Here is a 22,026-nt window from a genome sequence, read left to right as displayed (position 1 = left end):
GCCAGGGCTTAATAGGTTTTTTATTGATTGTTTTAGAGAGAGGGGGCGAGATAGAAACAACAATGTGAGAGACAAACATCAACCAGCTGCCTCCTGGACGTCCCCTACTGGGGGAGCCCAAAACTGGCCCAGAGAAATAATATGCATTTTCCAAGGAGACCAACCTATCTTATTATTAACACATGCATTTTCTCTCTAAAATCCATAAAATATAAGATTGAATAAATGGCTATAAGGCAAAACATCCACAGATTCAAAACTAAAAGTCAGCTCTAAACTTTCATCAACCTACAGCTCTGTTCCTGATGCATTTTCCATATTAGAAATAGCCACTGTCACCATGATTGGGTGGCTCCATTGGTTGGAGCGTAGTCCTATGCACCAAAAGGTGGCAGATTTGACTCCTAGTCAGGGCGTGTGTGGAAGGCAGCTGATGGATATTTCTCTTCCTCTCCCTCTCTTCCCGTTCCTCTCTCTAAAAATCAATTAAAAGAAAAATAAATAGCCCTTGCCAGTTTGGCTCAGTGATTAGAGCACTGGCCCACAGACCAAAGAGTCTCAGGTTCGATTCCAGTCAAAAGCATATACCTTGGTTCTGGTTTGGTCCTGGGCCCTGGTCAGGGTCATGTAGAAAGTAGCTAATTGATGTGTTTCTCTCACATCAATGTTTCTCTCTCTCTCTCAGAAGATAAATGGAAAAATATCCTTGGATGAGGATTTAAAAAAAAGACTAAGGGTTTGTTGCCAGCTTAATGCCAATTGGAAAGAAAGCCAGGGTAGCGACAAACTGGGTAAGAGGGTACAAAAGTAATAGGCATTTACTTTTTATCTTATTTTTTGTTAATCCTCATCTGAGAATACTTTTCCATTGACGTTTTAGATGGAGTGGAAGGAAGGGAGGAGGAGGAGAGAGAGAGAGACATTAATATAAGAGAGACATATCAATTGGTTGCCTCCCACACAACTCCGACTGGACCCAGGGATCAAACCTGCAACCCAGTTACATGCCCTTGACCGGGAATCGAACCCATGACCCTTTAGTCCTCAGGCCAATGCTCTAACCACTGAGCCAAACTGGCCAGGGCAGAAGTCATCAGCATTTATTTATTTATTAATCCTCACCTGAGGATATTTTTGCATTTATCTTCAGACAAAGTGGGAGGAAGGGAGAGAGGAGAGTGGGGGGAGAGAGAAATACTGATGTGAGAGATACACATCAACTGGTTGCACCCACACAACCCCAACTAGGGCTGGGGACAAACTACAAGTGAGGTACAAGCCCTTAGCAGGAACCGAATCCTGGACTCTTTGGTCCAAAGGCCGATGCTCTAACCGCTGATCCAAACCAGCCAGGGCAAAAGTCATCAACATTTAAATGGAAAAAAGCAGCCCTACTTAGACCTCCTGGTTGAACTCAACTTTCTTTTTTCTACCCTGCTGTGTGTTTAGTGATTATTCTCTAATGTCAGACCGTTTTATTCTCCACTCAGAAAGATCTGATCGACAGGCTCCGTTCGCTGGCTCACACAATGGTCTCCGCCCCCTTCTCACTTATCCTTGGAGCCCTGCTGCAAAGCTCTGGCACACAGACAGTCTAGGAGTTTCTGGTAATGCGAAAGGGCCCAACGAGGTAGCCCTGCCTCCATCTCCTTTTCTCATGACCTTGGATGCAGATGTGAAGGTTACAAGACTGCTTCTGCAACTTCCAAGGGGACAGATGCAACAAGCAAGGTGACAGGCCAAAAACAAAAAATGCAGAGTGGAAATGTGAAAGAATCAGGGTCCCTGAGAGCACTGCTGAACAGATGAACTAACGCCAGCACCACTGAGGTTGGGATTTCTTGCTATTTGATAAAAATAAATCCTTAGTTGTTTAAGCTATAGTCAGGTTTTGTCATTTTCCAGTGAACGGTTGGTTCCCTGATACACAACCTAACACAGAGCTTCAAGAATAAAACGTCGCTGTGTGACTATCATTTTGAGTCCAGAAGTGCGTTTGGCAGGAGCCCTAAAAGGTTGTGGGAAGTAAACAACCTGTCCTCCCTCAGCAAGTCAGACTCTAAGCCCTCTCTCTTCAACAATGTGAACTGAGTAGTTACCTTCAAATTAAAAAGACCTGCTCTTGACCCACCCTGGCTCTGAAAACCAAAGAAGCTCTTATCTGTCATACTACAGAGTGAGCAACACCTCGGTGGAAGAAGGGCCTCTTTTTCCTTCTTGAATGTCAAGCAGCAAGCACTAGGTCTGCACGGAAGAGGGACAGGGGTCTCCTTGCAGAGGAGGATGACAGTGCACCCGAGAGCTCACGGCCCCAGCAGAGCGAGCTCTTCCAGTGCAAACAGAGCTCCGCACGCTCTCACACAGCAGCCCTGACACCCTGGGAGATCAGGCAGGCAAGGAGTGATCTGCTCATTTGAAAAGAAGCCCAAGAAGATTAAGCGATTCTCCTAAGATTAGAATGCAGCTGTGCCAGCAGCCAAGACAAGGAGCCAATCCTCTGGTTCAAGGGGGCATGCTTGGTCCTGGTCTGTGCCGCCTCCCTGCACCAGTAGAAAGATTGGGCCACTGAACCCACTCTTCTCATCTCTGAAATGATAGCTGGTCTCCTATTTAACCTTCCAAGGGAGCAATCAAGACTAACAAGTCAAAGCAGCAAAAACTAAAAGTAAACCATCAGTCCACAATTTGCCATGAATTCTGGATAGAGGGAGATGAAGAGGGAGACAGGAAGGCGAGGGGGAGTGGGGAAGAGAGAGAGGGGAAACAAATAAAAAGACAATACTAGGCTATTAAGCTAAATTTTCAGTTTCTGTACTATGTAAAATCAGATTAAAACAAGCCATTTCTCACATTAGCCATAAATATGTAGAAAAGGGCCCTGGCTGGTTTGGCTCAGCGCTTAGAGCGTTGACCTGTAGTCCAGAGAGACCTGGGTTCGGTTCCCGCTAAGGGCACGTACCTCGGTTGCAGTTTGTCCCTGGCCCTGGTTGGCTCATGCAGGAGGCAGCCATTTGATGTGTCCCTTTCATGTCAATGTTTCTCTCTCTCTCCCTCTCCTTCCCACTCTGTCCGAACAAAATATCAAAAAATGTCCTCGGGTGAGGATTTAAAAAAAAAAAAAAGGAAAAATGTCCTTGGGTGAGGATAAAAAAATAAGTAGAAAAACGCCCTGGCCGGTTTGGCTCAGCGGTTAGAGCATCGGCCTGCGGTCCAGAGAGACCCGGGTTCGGTTCCCGCTAAGGGCGCATACTTCGGCTGCAGTTTGTCCCCGGCCCTGGTTGGTCGTGCGGGTGGCGGCAACTCGATTTGTCCCTTTCACGTCGATGTTTCTCTCTCTCTCTCTCTCTTCCCCTCTCTCCCTCCCACTCTATCTGTACAAAAAAATGGAAAAAATGTCCTCGGGTGAGGATAAAAAATTAAAAATAAAAAAAAATAAGTAGAAAAGGACTCATGTTTATTTTTATTGATTCTAGAGAGAGGAAGAGAGAGAGAGAACATCAATGTGAAAGTGAAACATCAATCGGCTGCCTCATGCACATGCCCGGACCGGACCGGAACAAGCCCACAACCTAGGTTTGTGCCCTGACCAGGAATCGAACCTTCACCCTTTGGTGCACAGGATGACACTCAATCCAACTGAGCCACACTGGCCAGAGCAGAAAAGGATTCATTTAAAAAACAATATCCCTGCCCTGGCCGGTTTGGCTCAGCGGTTAAAGCGTCGGCCTGCGGTCCTGAGAGACCCAGGTTCGGTTCCCGCTAAGGGCATGTACCTCGGTTGCAGTTTGTCCCCGGCTCTGGTCAGTCGTGTGGGTGGCAGCCACTTGATTTGTTCCTTTCACATCGATGTTTCTCTCTCTCTCTCTCTGGTCCTCTCTCTCCCTCCCACTCTACCTGAACAAAAAAAAAAAGGAAAAATGTCCTCGGGTGAGGATTGATTAAATAAATAAATAAATAAATAAATAAATAAATAAATAAATAAAAAACAATATCCTTTACAAGGACATCAAAAAAGTACCAAATATCTAGGAATAACTCTAACAAAAAATACACAAGACCTATGCAGAGAAAACAAAACACACAGAAATTAAAGACGTCTCTAAGTGGGGAGATAGTTCATGAATCAGAAGATGTTAATTCTCTATTTTGAACTATAGATTCAATATAATCCCAATCAAAATCCTAGCAGAATTATTTTTCTAGAAATTGAGAAGGTGATTCTAAATTTTAAAGGGAAAAACAAAGGGCAATGAATAGCCAAGGCAATCTTGGAGGACTTGTACTACCAGATACCTGGATTTATAATCTACCTAGAATTAGACAGTACATACTGGTGAAGAAGGGACGAACAGGCCACAGCAACCTGACCGTACACATGGACAGTGGACTGAAAACAAAGGTCCCACTGCTCTAGAACAGGGAAAGGACAGTCTTTTCAGCAAACAGCATTCCATATAAATAGACAAACGGCCCTGGCCGATTTGGCTCAGCGGTTAGAGTGTTGGCCCGAGGACCAAGGAGTTGCAGGTTCGATTCCGGTCAAGGGCACATACCTCAGTTGCAGTTCATTCCTGGCCCTGGTTGGGGTCGTGCAGGAGGCAACCAGTGATGCGTCCCTCTCCCGTCTATGTTTCTCTCTCTCCCTCTTTCCCACTCTATCTGAAGATAAATAGAAAAATATCCTTGGGTGAAGATTAAAAAAAAAAAAAGACTAATAAATAGTGATCCTACACATAACAACATACACAGAAAAGCACTTCCAGGTGGACTGAGGACCAAACTGTACACAACACTGGTACACATGACATAACATCTTCCTGACCTGAAGGAAGGCTGTTAAACTCAAGAAGCACTAACCACAAAGGCAAGACTGAGAAACTGGACCACCGTAAAAGTACGAACTTCTGTTAATCAAAAGATACCATTAAGAGACTGAAAAGATAAGCACTGAATGGGAACCCGGACAAGCTGCGTCCCCTGCTCCAGGGGCAATCTCACAAGGCCTTGGACATTTGTGCTGTCACAGCTGGTGGGAGGAGGGCACTCTGATCATCTAGTGGGGAAAGGCCAGAGATGCTGCCGAACATCTTACAATGCACAGGGCAACTCCCCACAATTATCCAGCCCTAAGTATTAATAGTGGTACAGTTAGGGAACCTGATGCAATGCAACCAGAACTCACCTGAACTGACACCACCACTCTGGACACCTGTGGGCACCATTCCTAACACTGGACACTGCATACACCCTAATCCAGCAACCCCACTGAGGTACACACCCAACAAGGGTGCACACAGCGCACCAAGAGTCATGTAAAAGCATGTTCATGTCACCCTGGTCAGTTTGGCTCAGCGGTTTGAGTGCCAGCCCCAGGACCAAAGAGTTGCAGGTTTGAGATCAAGGGCACGTACATGGGTTGCGGTTCATCCCAGACCCTAGATGCGGTCATGCGGGAGACAACCAATCGATGTTTTTCTCTCTCTCTCTCTTCATCCCTCCCTCCCCTTCTGTCTGAAGATAAATGGAAAAATATCCTTGGGTGAGGATAAAAAAAAAAAAAAAGTTCACGTCAATGTTATCTTCCATGACCCAAACGTCTACTCTAGGGCATTTCCACAGCAGTAAGAAAGAACCAGAACCATGGCTCTGTACTACATGGACGGATCTCACATGCTGAATGAAAACGGGATATGAAAGAAACCACATCATGTCATTTTTATATTACATCCAAAAATGGATACCAGTAGTTTGTGGTTTTACAAGTCAGAATAGTGGCCACGTGCCGGAGAAGGTGGTGATGAGCGAGAGGGCACGCGTCAGGCCAGGGCGGCGATGCCGTGCTTGGAGGCATCGTTCCATTTCTTGATTCAGAGAGAGGTGAGCTGGGTCTGTTTACCATGTGAAAATCAGTGCGCACACACAAACATTTATATATACACACACTTAACATCAATTTCAAAGTGAATTTAAGAATAGTCAGTGAGCCAGCACCTAAGAGCTTCTGTCCAACTCCTTAAGGAAAAAATGCCCTTTTGAGATTCGTGGAAAGAACACCCACGTGTGTGAGAAGGGAAACACGTCTAGAGCACCAGTCAGCTCCTCCCGGACCGAGCTGTGGGTACCTGCCGCTTGACTGAGACCAAGTCCATGTCCAGCTGCCGTAGCACCGTGGCCGCGGCAGTGGCGTTTGCAGAGACGGCCTCCACGTCTTCTTGGGAAAGAAACATTCCTTTCGGAGGCTTCCTTTTTGCTCTATTTTTAGCTTGAGTACTATGTTTTTCTTTCTTGATCTGAGGAACTGTCTCAGTAGGGGGCACCTGTATGATACACATATTTTGATAAATGAGACACTAAAAAATTGAACGCCAAGTAAACAGTAACATGTATATTTCCTTAACAGGGCTCCAAACAATCTAAGACAAATACCAGGCTCTATCACAGTTTCCATCTACCAGTTCCAATAAGTAGTTCACAGACCAAAGCACTGGCTACTGCGTTTGGGCTCCACACTCCGCAGTGGACCCCAGTTCCTCCTTGTAGACACACCCTTACTCTGCCACTGAAGCCTCTGGCAGGAAGCATTCTCAGCTTCCTGTGGTAACAGAGGAAGAAAAACCCTGTACTTGTCTGCTGAGCTATATAGATATGAATAAGGAGCTTTTCATCTTCACACCTAGCGATCCAAATGGACACAGGAAGACAGAAAGAAAAGATTCAGCACATGTATAAAGATCTACTTTAATTCTTTAAATCTTTATACAAGTTTAAAAATATATAAATATCAATACGAAACTATGACTTTTTCACTTCTTTTTTTGAAAATGACACAACTTTTAAGGGCAACTGTGCCATAAAAATTTGCTTCAAAAAATATATGTAGTCATTTTAAATGCATGACTGCTGCTCATTGTTTTAAGTGCTTTCTCTGAATCTAAAAACTCCAGAAATGAAATGCAGTGAAATCTTGGCAAGGAAAGACAGTGTCTTACTGTTGACCAATTTAAGAACAAGAAGTTTCTGTAATTGTTCATAATCTCGTCTTGTTAAGAGTATTAACATTTGCTGATAAAGCTGGAAATATCTCGCAGGCAGGCGACGCTGGCAGCTGGGTCCTGGCACAGGCGCTGACAAACCACAGGTGACAACACCAGCAGCAGCACACGGCACTGTCACAGCACTATGCTGCTTAGCACAGACCACCTATTGGTGGTGTGTCTGTTTTAATAAAACTCTAGCGTGTAAACAAACTAAGGTTTAACTATTTTTCTTTCTGCATCAGAAAAGACCTATAAAGCAATTACAAAAATTAATATAAAATCAACCCTTTTCTCTTCTATTTAAAATGTTCCACTGAAGAACCTAACAGACAATGCAATAAAACCAAAGCTTACTAAATATTTCAAGTATAATTTGATTTCCCAAACAATAATTGAGCTAACCCTTGTTATCTGGACTCTCATATAAATCACTGGCAAAAGTGCCACTGGAAAAGAATTACTAGTTTCCCATTTGGGAAAGAAGCCTTAAAAACTTATCTAGCCCTGGCCAGTTTGGCTCCGTAGGTAGAGCATCGGTCCAAAAACCCAGAGGTCTTGGGTTTGATTCCTGGTCAAGGGCAGGTACCTAGGTTGCAGGTTTGCTCCCTGGCCTCAGTCAGGGTTGTGCAGGAGGCAACCAATCGATGTGTCTCTCTCACATCAATGTTTCTCTCTCTTTATCCTCTGCCTTCAACTCTCTAAAAATCAATGGAAAAACATATCTCACGTGACGATTAATCAAAAATAAAAATAATAAACAAACAAATAAACAGTCCTGGCCAGTTTGGCTCAGCAGTTAGAGCATCAGCTAGCAGACTGAAGAGTCCCGGGTTTGGTTCCCGCTAAGGGCACGTACCTCGGTTGCAGTTTGTCCCCGGCCCTGGTTGGGTCGTGTGGGTGGCAACCACTCGATGTGCCCCTTTCATGTCGATGTTTCTCTCTCTGTCTCTTCCTCTCTCTCCCTCCCACTCTATCTGAACAAAAAATGAAAAAAATGTCCTCGGGTGAGGATAAAATAAGTAAATAAAATAAAACTGCTGTTCTCATGCTTTAGAATGTTCTGAGATAGAGAACCCTTGAGATTTTACTGAAAGTAGAGGCTCTGCCTTCAGAAAAACTCTCATACGACCACAAGTCAAAGCCATATATCCACAGTGGGGTTAGCACTCCAACTGACTAAGGAGCTATCCTCCAGGCATCATGGTGGCACCCCAGGCTGCTGCAGGTAGTGCTGGATTGTGGGGTTTCTGACCTGAGCCACGGAGCCCTGGGTTTCCTCGGAGGGCCCTTGGTGGTCCCACATATGCTTTACTCAATTTTACGAAAGGACAAAATGCAAAAGTGCAACTCCCACTTCAAATGCTAAGATCATCCCGACACCCCACTGTTCTCGGTGAACAGTTTACAAAAGTCATCCACAATTATAGGGTTTCATGGGCCTCCTGAATCCAGACACCAGAAACCTCTGGCATAATGACTTTCAAGATGTGAGTGATTAAAACTTCACCATGTGTGAGGCTCACCCTCGTATGACCTGTGCTGTTGTTTCTTCTGAGTAATGAGAGGAGTTGCACTGAGTCCCTGTCAGCCCTCTGCTGTCACCTCCTGACCTAGAGTGTGCAGAGCCCTGGGCCAGTGACAGCTTGGGCGAGCTGCAAGGCTGAGGGGAGGAGCCATGCTCTAGACCAGGCCTCACGAACACCACTTTCTAACGGCCTGAGCCAGCAGCTCAGGAAAGATGGCATTGAGGACTCCGCCCTAGATAAACCATGATACAGCACTTAACATATTAAGTAGAATAAGTAAGAGGAATGAATGTTTTGCTCATGGGCTAGCAATAAAATTTGTTTGCCTAAAGGGAAAAAAATACCTCCTTTTTGCTCTCCTTATTTTGATCAATCTCAAGGTCAATTGGATTATTTCCATTTGCTTCTTCTAGTTCATCCTCGCTGAAAGACAAGAAAAAGTTACTGAAAGATTATTTTGTATTATTTTTACTTAATATACAAATAAACCGATAAGTTAACAATGACATATTTAATGTGAAATTTGTATGTTTTCAGACTACTGAGATAAAAACATTTTTATAATTCAAATAAAATATCGATTCCATAGTTCTTTTAGTCTAAATGACAAATAAATTATTAATATAGTTTCTAACTCCCAAACCAGGCCTAGAAACCTGTTGCTTTACATATGTGAAGTGTTTTCTCTCAACTGAAAAGATAAAATTTAGGACGTTTACTTTATTTTCTCATAATCACCTAGTGGAGAACTGGGACATGCCATTAGATGTAAGTGAGAAATTGTTCAAGAATGAAATCCCAGCCCTGGCCGGTTTGGCTCAGCGGTTAGAGCGTCCGCCTGCGGTCCGGAGAGACCCGGGTTCGGTTCCCGCTAAGGGCATGTACCTCGGTTGCAGTTTGTCCCCGGCCCTGGTTGGTCGTGCGGGTGGCAGTCACTCGATGTGTCCCTTTCACATCGATGTTTCCCTCTCTCTCTCTTCCTCTCTCTCCCTTCCACTCTGTCTGTACAAAAAGTGGAAGAATGTCCTCGAGTGAGGATAAAAAAAAAAAAAAGAATGAAATCCCACTGCACTGGAAACAAATTCACCAAGTAAAAATGCATCCCAAGCCCCACCTGCCAGCACTTGACCACCCAAGTCCGAGCACAGGAGTGGCTTTCTGGTTGCGGGACACCTGGTATTTTAAACTAAGTTCATCTCAGAAAGGATACTCAACTGATGTGGTGTTTCAAATGCTTCTGCTTATACCCTTCCATGAAGTAGTTCTTATTTTAAAAGGCAAGAGCTCTGTGGTAGTTGGGAGCATCATCAACATGAGAAAACAAGGTCCCAAGCAGCTGGCCCACAATGAAGTCAACTGAACGGTGGTGGCGCAGAGTGTTCATGTTTTCAAATGTCCACAGCCCACTTGGTGTCAGGAATCCACCCCAGATGATGACCACGCCCACTGCCCTAGCTTCTCCTCACCCCCCACCCTCCAAGGCCCAGGTAGTATAAGTTCTGGCTGAGGAAAGAGGAAAGAGTGCCCAAGAAAAGAAAGACCTGGGGTTGAGGGAATTTTGCCCAGTCACGGCCATTACTATCACAGGCAGGTCCCATCAGAGACAAGCTTCGGGTGCTCCTGTCACAGCAGGGTGCCCTCCTCAGTCTGCATCCTGAAAGTGGTGAAGGTACACGCAGGAGGTGGGAGCAAAGAGACCACCTGGGGTGTCATTTCATGCCCAGCACAATAAATCCCAATCTATTTTTGTATCTGATTCTGATTTCAGCTGAGTAGACTGCATCTGTGTGCAGTAATAAATTTAACTTACACAGAGTCAACGAGACCTGACAGACAATGGAAATACAAATTTTTAATCAAAAGTTGCTGCAACACTAACAACACTCAGTGAGTAGGTCTGCCACACTTCTTTGGTTATTAAGAGTACTAATCTACACGGACATTAGGTTGGGGAAGGCAGGAGGGGGATGGGAGTGGGAAGGAGGGGGTCAATGGGGATAAAAGGGGACATCTGTAACACTTTCAACAATTAAAAAAAAAAAGAGTACTAAAACAGACCCATTTGCATGTAAGCTGAAGACCAAAAAACACGCCAATGTCTCAAGGGCAGCAATATCACAGACTCTTACATTGGAAAGAGCTTTGGAGATACTCAGCATCACTCTCCAAAAGTAATACTCAGCTCTCAATCTGTTCCCACGTTCTTCTCTTTAGTTTGAAATCATAAAATACTCTTCTGCAATAGGGCCAAATTATTACTAATTTACAAAAATAATATATTATACAAAATGTGGAAAATATAACTTTAAAAAGCCACCTATAGTACCACCAACCCAATACAAAAACCATTATGTTGCATACCGGCTTCTGGACTTTAAGCATCTTCATTTTAGAGTTGAGGAAAAAGGAGCTCGGGTAAGGAGTATTTGAACTAAAACTGGCCTACGAGTGAGCAGAACCTTCCCAGCAGAGCCTAGAGCCTAGAGCCTAGAGCCTAGAGCCTATTTCTGTGTGAGCACACAGCCACTCCCACTGTGCTGCACTGTACAGAAAGCTGAGGAAGTGATGACTAAGATGTATCCTTTCACTAAGCAGCCGTAGAACTAGCATTCACTAAGAAATCATGAAATGTTTCTCACTCACAATACACAGAACAGATGGTCAGAGAGGGAAGAAGGAAACCTAAACCGCACTGCATCTTTTAACATACCAAATATGAAAACATGCTGAATGAATCTGTACACCAAACAGATCTCAACCTAGGATATAATAGATCCCTGCTACTAAAAGAAGACACCCTTGTCCTTGCTGGGAAGCTCAGGTGGTTGGAGCGTTGTCCCGATATGCCAAGGTCAAGGGTTTGATCCCTGGTCAGGGCACATTCAAGAGTCAACCAATGAATGCATAAATAAGTAGAACAACAAATCAGTGTTTCTATCCTACACTATTTCTTCTCTCTCTCTAAAATCAATTTAAAAAAATAAAATAAAAAGACTGCCATAAGGGGCATGAAAAAATACGAGGGAAAGTCCACTTATTCAACTGGAAGTTACTGACCGCAGAAAGAGCAGTGAAAAAAATGCCCGCAGAAACTAACCCTGATGCACTAACACAGCCCATCAACAGTGAGTGAAGCATACTTGTAAGCTTGGTTCCAGCAGGAAGGCACTAGTGAAATCTGGTCACTATCTTTCCTTTGTGTGTCCACCAGCTCACAGGATTCTAGGGACTCCGAAGGTCCCTGAATGGTGAGACATCCCCCAGGAGCCACTGACCTTTCCTCCCGCTCACGCTTCTGTTTGCGAGCATGTCGATCCATCACACTGGTCTTAGTCCTCGTCTTCTTCCAAGAGTAGTAAAATTTCACCAGACTTGCTATAGACTTATCCGGAAGCTAAATATAAAAAATGAATTGATTTAAATTTTAAACTAGCCTTTCAGAATCAAATGTGTTTAAATACACTCAATTAGGATCACTCTCATGTATTCAGAAATGTCGTAAGTCACAGCTCTTGTCCAACACAATTCATGAAAGGACTCTCCTCAACACATTTTCAAATTACTAAGTGTGACTGAGGGTGAAAAAGCCCATGAAAGATTGTAAAGTCAGTTTAAGATGAATCAGAGTTTTCACACACCTAAAGCTTCTAAAATCACTTGTGGGTTACTTTTAAAAAAATTAACTTTAGCTCTAACGTAATTCAGTGGGGCTTTGTGGTAGAAACCCACCAAACAAGCATTATAGATTGTGAGAAATAAGCAAACCTCTTCCAGGCTGACAGGGCTCCACTACATCAGAAAATCATGGAAAACCACTTCCCTACACTAACCTTCTGGGGAATCTGAACGAGAGGCTGGGGCGGGGAAGACTCACAGCCGTCAAGCTGCGAAGCACCAGGAAATGCTTCACTGCTGTAATCTGCAGCCTCTCGTTCCCCCAACAGCAAGTAGTGAGCTGCTGTTTGTAAAGGGAATTTTATTAAAAATGGAATACTCATGCCTGCAGGTGACATCCCTGTCCCTCAGGTATGCTGCAGAGAAAAGGGACTGATGGAGGGGGAAAAAAATCAAAGGTCTCATCTACTTACCATTTGTTGGATTCTATGAAAAGTTTTCCCGTGAAAACTAAAGGCTTGCTCAAACAAGACTTTATCTTCCACAGTCCACTCATCTGGGAAGGGGGTAAAGTTGGGCAAATCAGCCAATGATTTTTCAATATTATGCTTATGCCAAAAGAGCATCCCAAGAGCCTAGAAAAATAGTATCAGTAAAATTTTAGGCCAAAGATGTGAATGCAACATTAAAATGGAAATGAGATTGGCAAGAGAAGAGTGTGTACATTTTTATACCCAGAAGAATTAATAGCTAACTCATGTACACTGCTACGTGGTTCTCACAGATATATGACCTTTTGTGCACTAACTCATTTATCCCACAGCCCAAAGAATAAGGTCTATTATTCTCACTTCACACATTAGAATTTGGAGACCCTGAGAAGTTAAGTAACTTGCCAACATCACAGAGCCAGTGAGTGGCTCTGGACCCTGTGCTCTTGCAGGGTCACGCTCTATCTAATGCCTCTGCACAAGGAAGGAGAAGCTAAGTTACAAAAGTACTCCACTGCTTTGTCATCCCTTTGCTCGAAAAATGCAAACAGCCCTGGTGAGGTTGCTCACTTGGTTGGAGCCTAGTCCTGTGCACCAAAAGGTTGCAGGTTTGATTCCGGGTCAGGGGACACACCTAGATTGTGGGTTCAATCCCCCAGTTGGGGCGCATAGGGGAGGCAACCAATTGACGTTTCTCCCTCACATCAATGTTTCTCTTTCTCTCCCTTCCTCTCTCTCTAAAATAAATAAAAACATATCCTCAGGTGAGGATTTTTTTTAAAAACTTGCAGCCCAGCCAGTGTAGCTCAGTGGATTGAATGTCCTCCCATGAACTGAGAGGTTCTGGTTCGATTCCTGGTCAGGGTGCATGCCTAGGTTTTGGGCTTGATCCCCAGTAGGAGGCAGCCGATGGATATTTCCCTCTCACTTTGATGTTTCTATCTCTCTCCCTTCCTCTCTCTTAAAAAAAATCAATAAAACATATAGTTTTAAAAACCTTGCAAATATAAAAGGTTTTTTTTCAGCTCAGGAAGAAAAAAAAAAATATAAATAGATGAGGAGCAAATGAGAAACGAGAGAGATAACTCAGGAATACTTTCCTGAGAAAATCTGAATTAAAAATGATCATACTTTTGAAGATCAGAGTACTTAAAAATTCGTATATTTAGCAATCAGGCACCCAATAATATTTACACTTTCTCAATAAAACTTAAGAATCAATCATTTTCTGGGTCACCTGGTGACATTCACGAGCAGAGTTGGAAAGAAACAGCACACATTTCTTGCTTTGAAAGATTCTGGAATTGTCTTACTGTAAACTGCCTTTTTAAACAGTTCTACCAGGATAGAATAATTAAAAATAAAGCCAAGGCTGAGAAAAAAAAAAAAAAAGAGTCCAATTCTACCTAATTTTAATTACTGGTATCCTCGAGGCATTAGGATAAAAGAAAAATGTTAACTTACAGCCTACAAAGTCTAGACCAATGCCAATGCCAAGGAAAGCACAAATCCAACTTAATGTGCTTATTTTTAATAGTAATTAGAAATAAGGCTAAAATAAGATATCACACTTTTGGAGAAAAATTAATCCTGTGGATTTCTCATTAGCAGGTTCCAAACAATTTTGAAAGCCTGAGCCAAGTTTTACAGTCTGAAAGTGACTCAGAACAATTAATATTAAAACACTATAGGTTTGAGTGTGACAGAATGAATCAGGAAAAAACCATCACACAACCACAAAAATGACAGATCACACATTCACACAAGACTATGTTACGCCCCAGTATCCCGCACCTCCGAGCCCCCGCTGCCCAAAACCTGCAGCCTGGCAGAGACACAGACACCACCCACCAAGGAGAGTCCTCGCACACTCACCTCGGGCAGCGGAAAGGGACCAGTGTCCCGTGTAATACTGTGAGTAACCACCAACACTGCTGATGACGAGACACTACTACACTACACACAGAACCAAAAGAATGCGATGGGCTAGCTCTGAAAACCCATTTCTAGCTACAACAAAAGAAAGCATGTCGTTACCTGCTCCATGTTGTACCCGTGCTTCTCTTTAGCGATGGCGATGTACTCGTCCACTGAAAAACAAGACAGGGGCGGTAGACAGAGCCGGGGCGCTAGAGCGGTCTCCAGGCTGTGAGTGGCTGTGCCTCAGGCCTGCTGCACACAAGATCAAAGGGGAGAGCAGCAGGAACCACACAGAATCATGGGGTCCAATCCCGCTGCAGAGCTTACATAAATAAATCCCACAGGGAAATGGCCGAAAATATACTCAAATATTAACAGCACTGATCTCTGGATAGCAAGACTATCATTCTTTAAAAAAAAAAACAAAAAAACTTGGTCCTACTTGTTTTCTATAAACAAGTATTTCTTTGGTACAGTAAAAAATATTTAGAAATAGAAACACTAAATTAGGGTTTGTTTTTAGTCTTAGCCAAGGCAAAAGAATAAGCAACCTACTGTTATATTTTAAAATCTAGGAGATAAATGACATGAACCAGTGACTGGTATTTGCTTTCAGGCACTAAGGAAACAGTGAGAGAAACTGACTGCCAGAAATGAACCTACTTCCACTCTACATTTTTTTGTCTTCTCTCCAGAAATATAAGAGACTACTCATCTGTAGCACTTCCTTATATTCATATATGACTTTTCTACATAAATTACAAAAATAACTCAAGCCCCCCCAAATAAGTAGCAGAGAATTGGATGAAACAGAGTGAAGACCCACAGCCGGACCCCTGCCCCCGAAACCTCGCTCTGCAGCGAGAGGGCTGACTCGAGCTGCTCGCCCAGCCACAGACAGAAGGGCAGCACCGAGTCGAGTCAGAGCTCCAGAGTCTCAGCACACTGCTCCATCATGCCACAGCCATGGCTCCCAGCTGCGGCAGAACTGACAACCAACCCAGGGAAAAGAAATCCATTTAGAAAAATAATTCAGACTCTTTTATTAGCATGTATTTCTAAAGCTAGAGAAAACTTTTCCACTGATAGAGGGAAAAGTAAACTTAACTCAAACAGTAGCTACACACAGCAACATGAAGGCACCATTTTCTACTTTCTTCTTCAACAATGAAGTATGTGCAGACTGGCTGCTTGCTTCCCTTAGAACACAATGACATTCCAAAACAATTCACTAAATGACATCAAAACTAAATTCTTTATGCCCAGCAGGTGTGGCTCAGTGGATGAACCTTGTCCCATGCACTAGGACATCCCAGTTTGACTCCCGGTCAGGGCACATGCCAGAGTTGCGGGCTTGGTCCCTGGTGGGGTGGTGTGTGGGGGGCGGCCATCGGTGTTTCTCTCTCACATCGATGTTTCTCTCTCTCTCTCTCCCCCTAACTCTTTCTCTAGAAGTCAACAAAATGTATTTTTAAAAAAACCTAAATGGCCCTGGCCGGTTTGGCTCAGCGGTTGGAGCGTCGGCCTGCGGTACAGAGAGACCCAGGTTCGGTTCCCGCTAAGGGCACATACCTCGGATGCAGTTTGTCCCCGGCCCTGGTTGGTCGTGCGGGTGGCAGCCACTCGATGTGTCCCTTCACGTCGATGTTTCTCGCTCTCTCTCTACCTCTCTCTCCCTCCCGCTCTATCTGAACAAAAAATGGAAAAATGTCCTCGGGTGAGGATTAAAAAAAAACCTAAATGATTTTACTTATTTATTTTTAATCCTCACAGAGGACATGTTTATTGATTTTTTTTTTAAAGAGTAGAAGGGAGGGTTGGTGAGAGAGAGAGAGAGAGAGAGAGAGAGAGAGAGAGAAACATTGACGTGAGAGAGAAACATCAATTGGCTGACTCTCATAAGTACCCCAACTGGGACTAAACCCACAAACTGGGTATGCACCCTGACCAGAAATTGTACCCACCACCTTTCAGTGTACAGGAAGACACTCCAACCAACTGAACCACACGGGCCAGGGCAAAAAAACTAAGATTTTTTAAATGGGGGAGGGAATTGCTCCAAAGTGTGTCCCTTGCTTATTACTTCACAACAGGGTGGATTGTGCCCAATACAAGAGAAATGCTCTAAGGCAGCGGTTCTCAACCTGTGGGTCACGACCCCTTTGGGGGTTGAACAACCCTTTCACAGGGGTCGCCTAAGACATAATAGTAGCAAAATTACAGTTATGAAGTAGCAACAAAAATATGTTTATGTTTGGGGGTCACCACAACATGAGGAGCTGTATTAAAGGGTCATGGTATTAGGAAGGTTGAGAACCACTGCTCTAAGGTTCTAAGGAAGTGCTAAGTGAGGGTGAGGCGTTCACCCTGGGAGGGACCTGGGTGCCAATGCAGCATGGACCTGTGGGTCAAATGATAAAAATAAGGTGATGATGGTGTCAAGGTCAAGAATATGTCAGAGGAAGAGGGAAACCAGTGACAGTGAATTGAGGAAACCCTAGAGAGGGTCTGCTTTTAGGGCTTCTTCTAATACAGATTTGGTGAGCACGCAGTAAATGAACTTCAAGCTTCTGCCATACAAACCCATCTCTGCGAGCACACGGATTTCCAGACACAATTACTCACCTGAACAGAGGGAGGAACAGAACATGTGGCGTGTGCACAGTCACCAGGCAGTCACGTGCTGTTTAAGCAAATGAACACACAGGCTGACTGCGTGCACCGGGAGCCGTCTGCCCGCGGCTCTTGGGCAGGTTTCTCTGCCGAGTCTGTTCTGCTACCTCAGTAACAGTTCATTGAGCCTGTCCCTGTTGTTGCCGACCACACTTAGCTAAAAAAAAATTAGCTGGAAATCCCAGGGAAACAAAAGCATTCTTTGAGTGTACTCTATTTTCATGTTTTGTTTTTCAACATAAAAATTGGCTTGGAACAGTAAAACAGACAAAAACACTGGATTCTGACTGCTGAACGAATGCTGAGTGCTGAGGCAGGCACAATGTCAGTGTGTTTAGATTCCTTTCCTGACAAGTGAAACAGTGGCACAGGTTAGGTGTTCAGGAAGAAAGAGGTCAAACCCTGGCTCCATCTCCTGACAGAATGAGTTTAAGGGCAACAGCGCCCAGCACGTACTAAGCACTATATTTAAGACCATGTTTCCTTGAGCAATTCCTTGACCTTCCCAGGAAGTAGTTCTCACCAGTAAAACTGGGTTACCACCTGTGTGAAAGCAACACACAGGGGACTCTCCACCTCCTCCTCCTCCTCCTCCTCCTCCTCCCAGAATGTCTGCACTGGTGTCCGCTCAGAATGAACATAGCCATCTGAACTAGTAATGCTGCTGCCAGGCCTTGTCTCGTCCTGCGTTCCTACTCTATTTCACTGACTTCCCTTTCCAATCAGGGGGACATGGCCACCCACCATCGTTTCTAGAATCCCTGACTCCTCCCACCTCCTTTACTCCTTTACAGAACATGCCAGTAGCGGCTGGGTAAGACATGATGAAAATGAAAGTGTGAATTTTTCAAAACCTCCCACGTGATTTCCTTAAACAAAACTAAGCTTTCAACCTAAGAGAATAAAATCCACTCCCTGCCCTGGCCGGTTTGGCTCAGCGGTTAGAGCGTCAGCCTGCGGTCCAGAGAAAATCCACTCCTAACTGCCCTCATAAAAAACAAAGGATGACCAGAGTTGCCTAGAGTAGTGGATAAAAGATGAAACAAGAGAAACAAACTGATCTGAAACAAAAAAAAACAGGAATTCTTGGAGCCTTTTCTAGTACTTTTTTTACCTGTGGCAACAATAATCTTGATTTTGCCTTTGAAAGATTAAAGGTTAGTGGAGTCTATCCCAATCTGGGGGCGAGGCGTGGCTGCAGGCATAGTCATTAAGGAAGGTGTGATCAGGATGCTAGGCAAAGTCCACGTGGCCAAGGAAATGCCAGGACATTTCCATGAGCCCGGACCTTTGTACCAGCAGCCCTCTCTGGTGCTCAGAGAACAGTACCAGGGAGTCTGGTGGGAGAAGGCATCTAACCACCATGCCTTGTACAGCTTAGCTGACATTTAGTTTGTCTGTCAGAAGCAGAATGCTTGGTCAGAGTTAAGTGCACTCTGCTTTGAAAGCAACCTATCACTGCATGATGAGATATTTTTGAAAACTTAAAAACTCCCATGGAAACCACCAAGGAAAATTGTCCAATCCTAAATTATGATGGACAAAGATATACATCACTCTGATTCTTTAAGAAATACAAAGACTGTACACATCATCTGCTTTTTTGACAAGAATTTAACATTATGGAAGGCACAGGTAACTGAGTTACGTTTTCAGGGTAAATCACTTAAAGGTAGAGTGTGTGTGAGATTCATCAAGAAAATTTACAATATAGTCAATAATATTGTAGTAACTATGTATAGTGTCAGGTGGGTACTGGAAATATCGGGGGAAACCACTTTGTAAAGTGCTTGTCTAATTGCTATGCTATACACCTGAATCTAATACAAAATAATACTGAATATAAACTGTAACTGAAAAGTAAAAATTAAAAAAAGGAAAAAAAAATTCACAAGAAGCCTAATCAAGCATTTGCTGAGTTACCCTTTCTAGCTACAGAACCTGTATCAAGCAGCAGGCCAAAAGACAAGAAAAATGAACTGTTTCCTTCAGTGGCTTGAAACAACACAGGTATCAGAAGAGAACATAAATACATAAAATAATGGTGAAGATGGAGGCTAGCAAGGGAATGCAAAATAATCAGTAAATGATGATGATGATAAATCAAGAAATGCTTCCTAAAGATTCAACAGTTACACTGATTAAGTAATAACAATACCTAACATTAGAAAATTTGACAGCCACTGTCAAATTCTTTACAAGGGTTATATCTCTTTAATTATCTCCAATAAATCTATTATCATTCTCATTCTCAAATGAAGAGACTGAGGTTCAGAGAAGCCAAGTAATTTGGCCAGGGTCGCCCAGCTGGTAAGTAGCAGAAACAGGACTTTTATAAACTCAGAATGTCTGACTCCAGGACCCATGGCATTGAACCTGTCTATACGCTATCCTCTCTCCTGAGTAAAGGAGATGAAGGGAGAAGACCACTTCAGATAAGGACAGTCTCCATGGCAGAGAGAACTGACCAAGGCTAATCAACACAGTATATGTAGTTTGAATGGAGTGAAGAAAATAGAACTGTGGTTGATGAAGGAAGTGGCGGAAACTGAAGGTAACAGGCAAACAGCTGCCTTGTGCTATGCTTCATTTGTTTCTATATTCATGTTTTAACCCAATGAACTACATGCCCTTAGTACTATTAGTAAGAGTTTCTAATTCAACTGTAAATATAAGGAAGAATGCCAAGGAAAACTGCCACAGTAACCTTAACTCACCCATCCCTTCCCCTAGACACTGCAGAGTCAGAACACCTTGTGATCTTACACATTCTATGCAGAGCAAGCAGCAGACACCATAAGGTGGGTTGAGGACAAAGCTATAGCTTCAATACAGCTTTTTAAATTTTTTATTATAACATTTACAGTAGCATTAGGTACTGAAAAGGAAACATGGCACCCATTTCTCTCATTATTCAAACTGAGTGTGCCAATGTTTTCTTCAAGGATATAATAAATATTGTGGCACCTCTTTTTATTATTAAAATAAAAATGAGGTATCACTAACTCAGAATCAAAAGGAGCTTAAATCATTTAAGTACAGCAATTATGCCACCTGGTGGGCACAACTATTACTACAGTTAACATTTCAACCAACCCCTCTCCCCCAGTATCTTCAGGGGAAAAGAGGGCACAAGAAACAAGAGAAGCCACAGACTCTGCCAGAGTGTAACATAAAAACCAGTCCTTTCTAGTCAGTAATCAAATACACTTCCTCTATGAAAATGCTATTTTTAATGTAGTTTTATTAAAATCCCACATTATAGAAAAAGCTCCCCCCTTGCCCTGGCCACTTTGGCTCAGTGGTTAGAGTGTCGGCCTGCGGTCCAGAGAGACCCAGGTTCGGCTCCTGCTAAGGGCGTGTACCTCCGTTGCAGTTTGTCCGCGACCCTGGTTGGGTCGTACGAGAGGCAGGCAAGCGATGTGTCCCTTTCACATGGATGTTTCTCTCTCTCCTCTCTCTCTCTCTGAACAGAAAAATGGAAAAATGTCCTTGAGTGAGGATTAAAAAAAAAAAAGCTCCCCCCACCCCTCTGGCACCCAGTCAATACTACAAAACCCAGCCCAGTCTCATAGACGATTGGATCAAGTGGCAATAAGAAATTATGAGTGCCCTACCTGGCCAGTGTGGCTCAGTGGTTGGGCATCGACCCATGCACCAAGAGGTCGCTGGTTCGATTCCCGGTCAGGACACATGCCCAGGTTGCGGGCCTGATCCCCAGTGGGGGGCGTGCAGGAGGCGGTCAATAAATGTTCTCTCTCACTGATGTTTCTATCTCTCGCTCCCTCTCTAAAAAATCAACCAAGAAAAAAAATTAAAAAAAAAATTTTTTTTAATCCTCACCCAACGGTATTTTTTTCTATTTACCTGCAGATAGAGTGGGAGGGAGATAGAGGGAGAAAGGGAGAGAGAGAAACATCGATGTGAGAGGGACACATCAACTGGTTGCCTCCCACACGACCCTGACCAGGACCAGGGACGAACCACAACCGAGGTACATGCCCTTGGCCGCAATCAAACCCACAACTCACTAATCCGAGGGCCAACCAATGCTCTACTGCTGAGCCAAACCAGCCAGGGGAAGGAAGGGAGGGAGGGAGGGAGGGAGGGAGGGAGGGAGGGAAGGAAGGAAGGAAGGAAGGAAGGAAGGAAGGAAGGAAGGAAGGAAGGAAGGAAGGAAGGAAGGAAGGAAGGAAGGAAGGAAGCCTCACATATTCAAATGTGGCCCTGGCATCTACTCCTGCCTACTCTGCACTTCTATTGCCCCTCCATCCTGCCTCTGTGCCACAGTTTCCTTATCAGCATTAGAGTGGACTGCTATGATTTTAAAAGTGTTGCTCTGGCCAGTCTGGCTCAGTGATTAAAGTTGGCCCTAGGACTGATGGGTCAAGGGTTCAATTCCGGTCAAGGGCACATACCTGGGTTGCAGGTTCCATTCCAGGCCCCTGGTCAGGGTCGTGCTGAAGGCAACCAATCAATGCCAATCAATGTGTTTCTCTCACATCTCTCTCCCACCTGCCCCCCCTTCCTTCTTACTCTTTCTAAAAATCAATGAAAAAATATCCTCAGGTGAGAATTAACACAAAAAAAAGTCTTCCATGGCTAACATTGTATGAGTTATTCTGTTGTTGTTGTTATTAATCCAAACCAGAAGATATTTTTCCACTGATTTTTAGATACAGTGGAAAGGAGGGAAGGAGGGAGAGAGAGAGAGAGATCAACGTGAGAGAGACACATCAATTGGTTCCCTCCCAACCAACTGGG

General features: G+C 43.9%; 1 protein-coding gene across 2 annotated transcripts in view; it reads right to left on the bottom strand.

Moving 5' to 3' along the window:
• The window catches only part of RCOR1 (REST corepressor 1), a 110,208-nt gene that overhangs the window by 8,236 nt on the left and 79,946 nt on the right, over nt 1-22,026 (bottom strand). For both annotated transcript variants that reach the window (XR_004959053.1, XM_036257588.1), the window contains exons 4-8: nt 14,707-14,759; nt 12,652-12,813; nt 11,839-11,957; nt 8,908-8,986; nt 6,123-6,317 (exon numbers count right to left, since the gene is read on the bottom strand). Coding sequence is in view for 1 of the 2 variants with exons in the window: in XM_036257588.1 (XP_036113481.1) it covers nt 6,123-6,317; nt 8,908-8,986; nt 11,839-11,957; nt 12,652-12,813; nt 14,707-14,759 (608 nt within the window). In the remaining variant the exon portion in view is untranslated. The remainder of the gene's footprint in view (nt 1-6,122; nt 6,318-8,907; nt 8,987-11,838; nt 11,958-12,651; nt 12,814-14,706; nt 14,760-22,026) is intronic.

This window comes from Molossus molossus, unplaced genomic scaffold, assembly GCF_014108415.1.
Source record: "Molossus molossus isolate mMolMol1 unplaced genomic scaffold, mMolMol1.p scaffold_m16_p_1, whole genome shotgun sequence".
Classification (NCBI taxonomy): Eukaryota; Metazoa; Chordata; class Mammalia; order Chiroptera; family Molossidae; genus Molossus; species Molossus molossus.
Note: the sequence above shows the minus strand (reverse complement) of the source record. Positions and strands in the feature narration are given on the sequence as shown.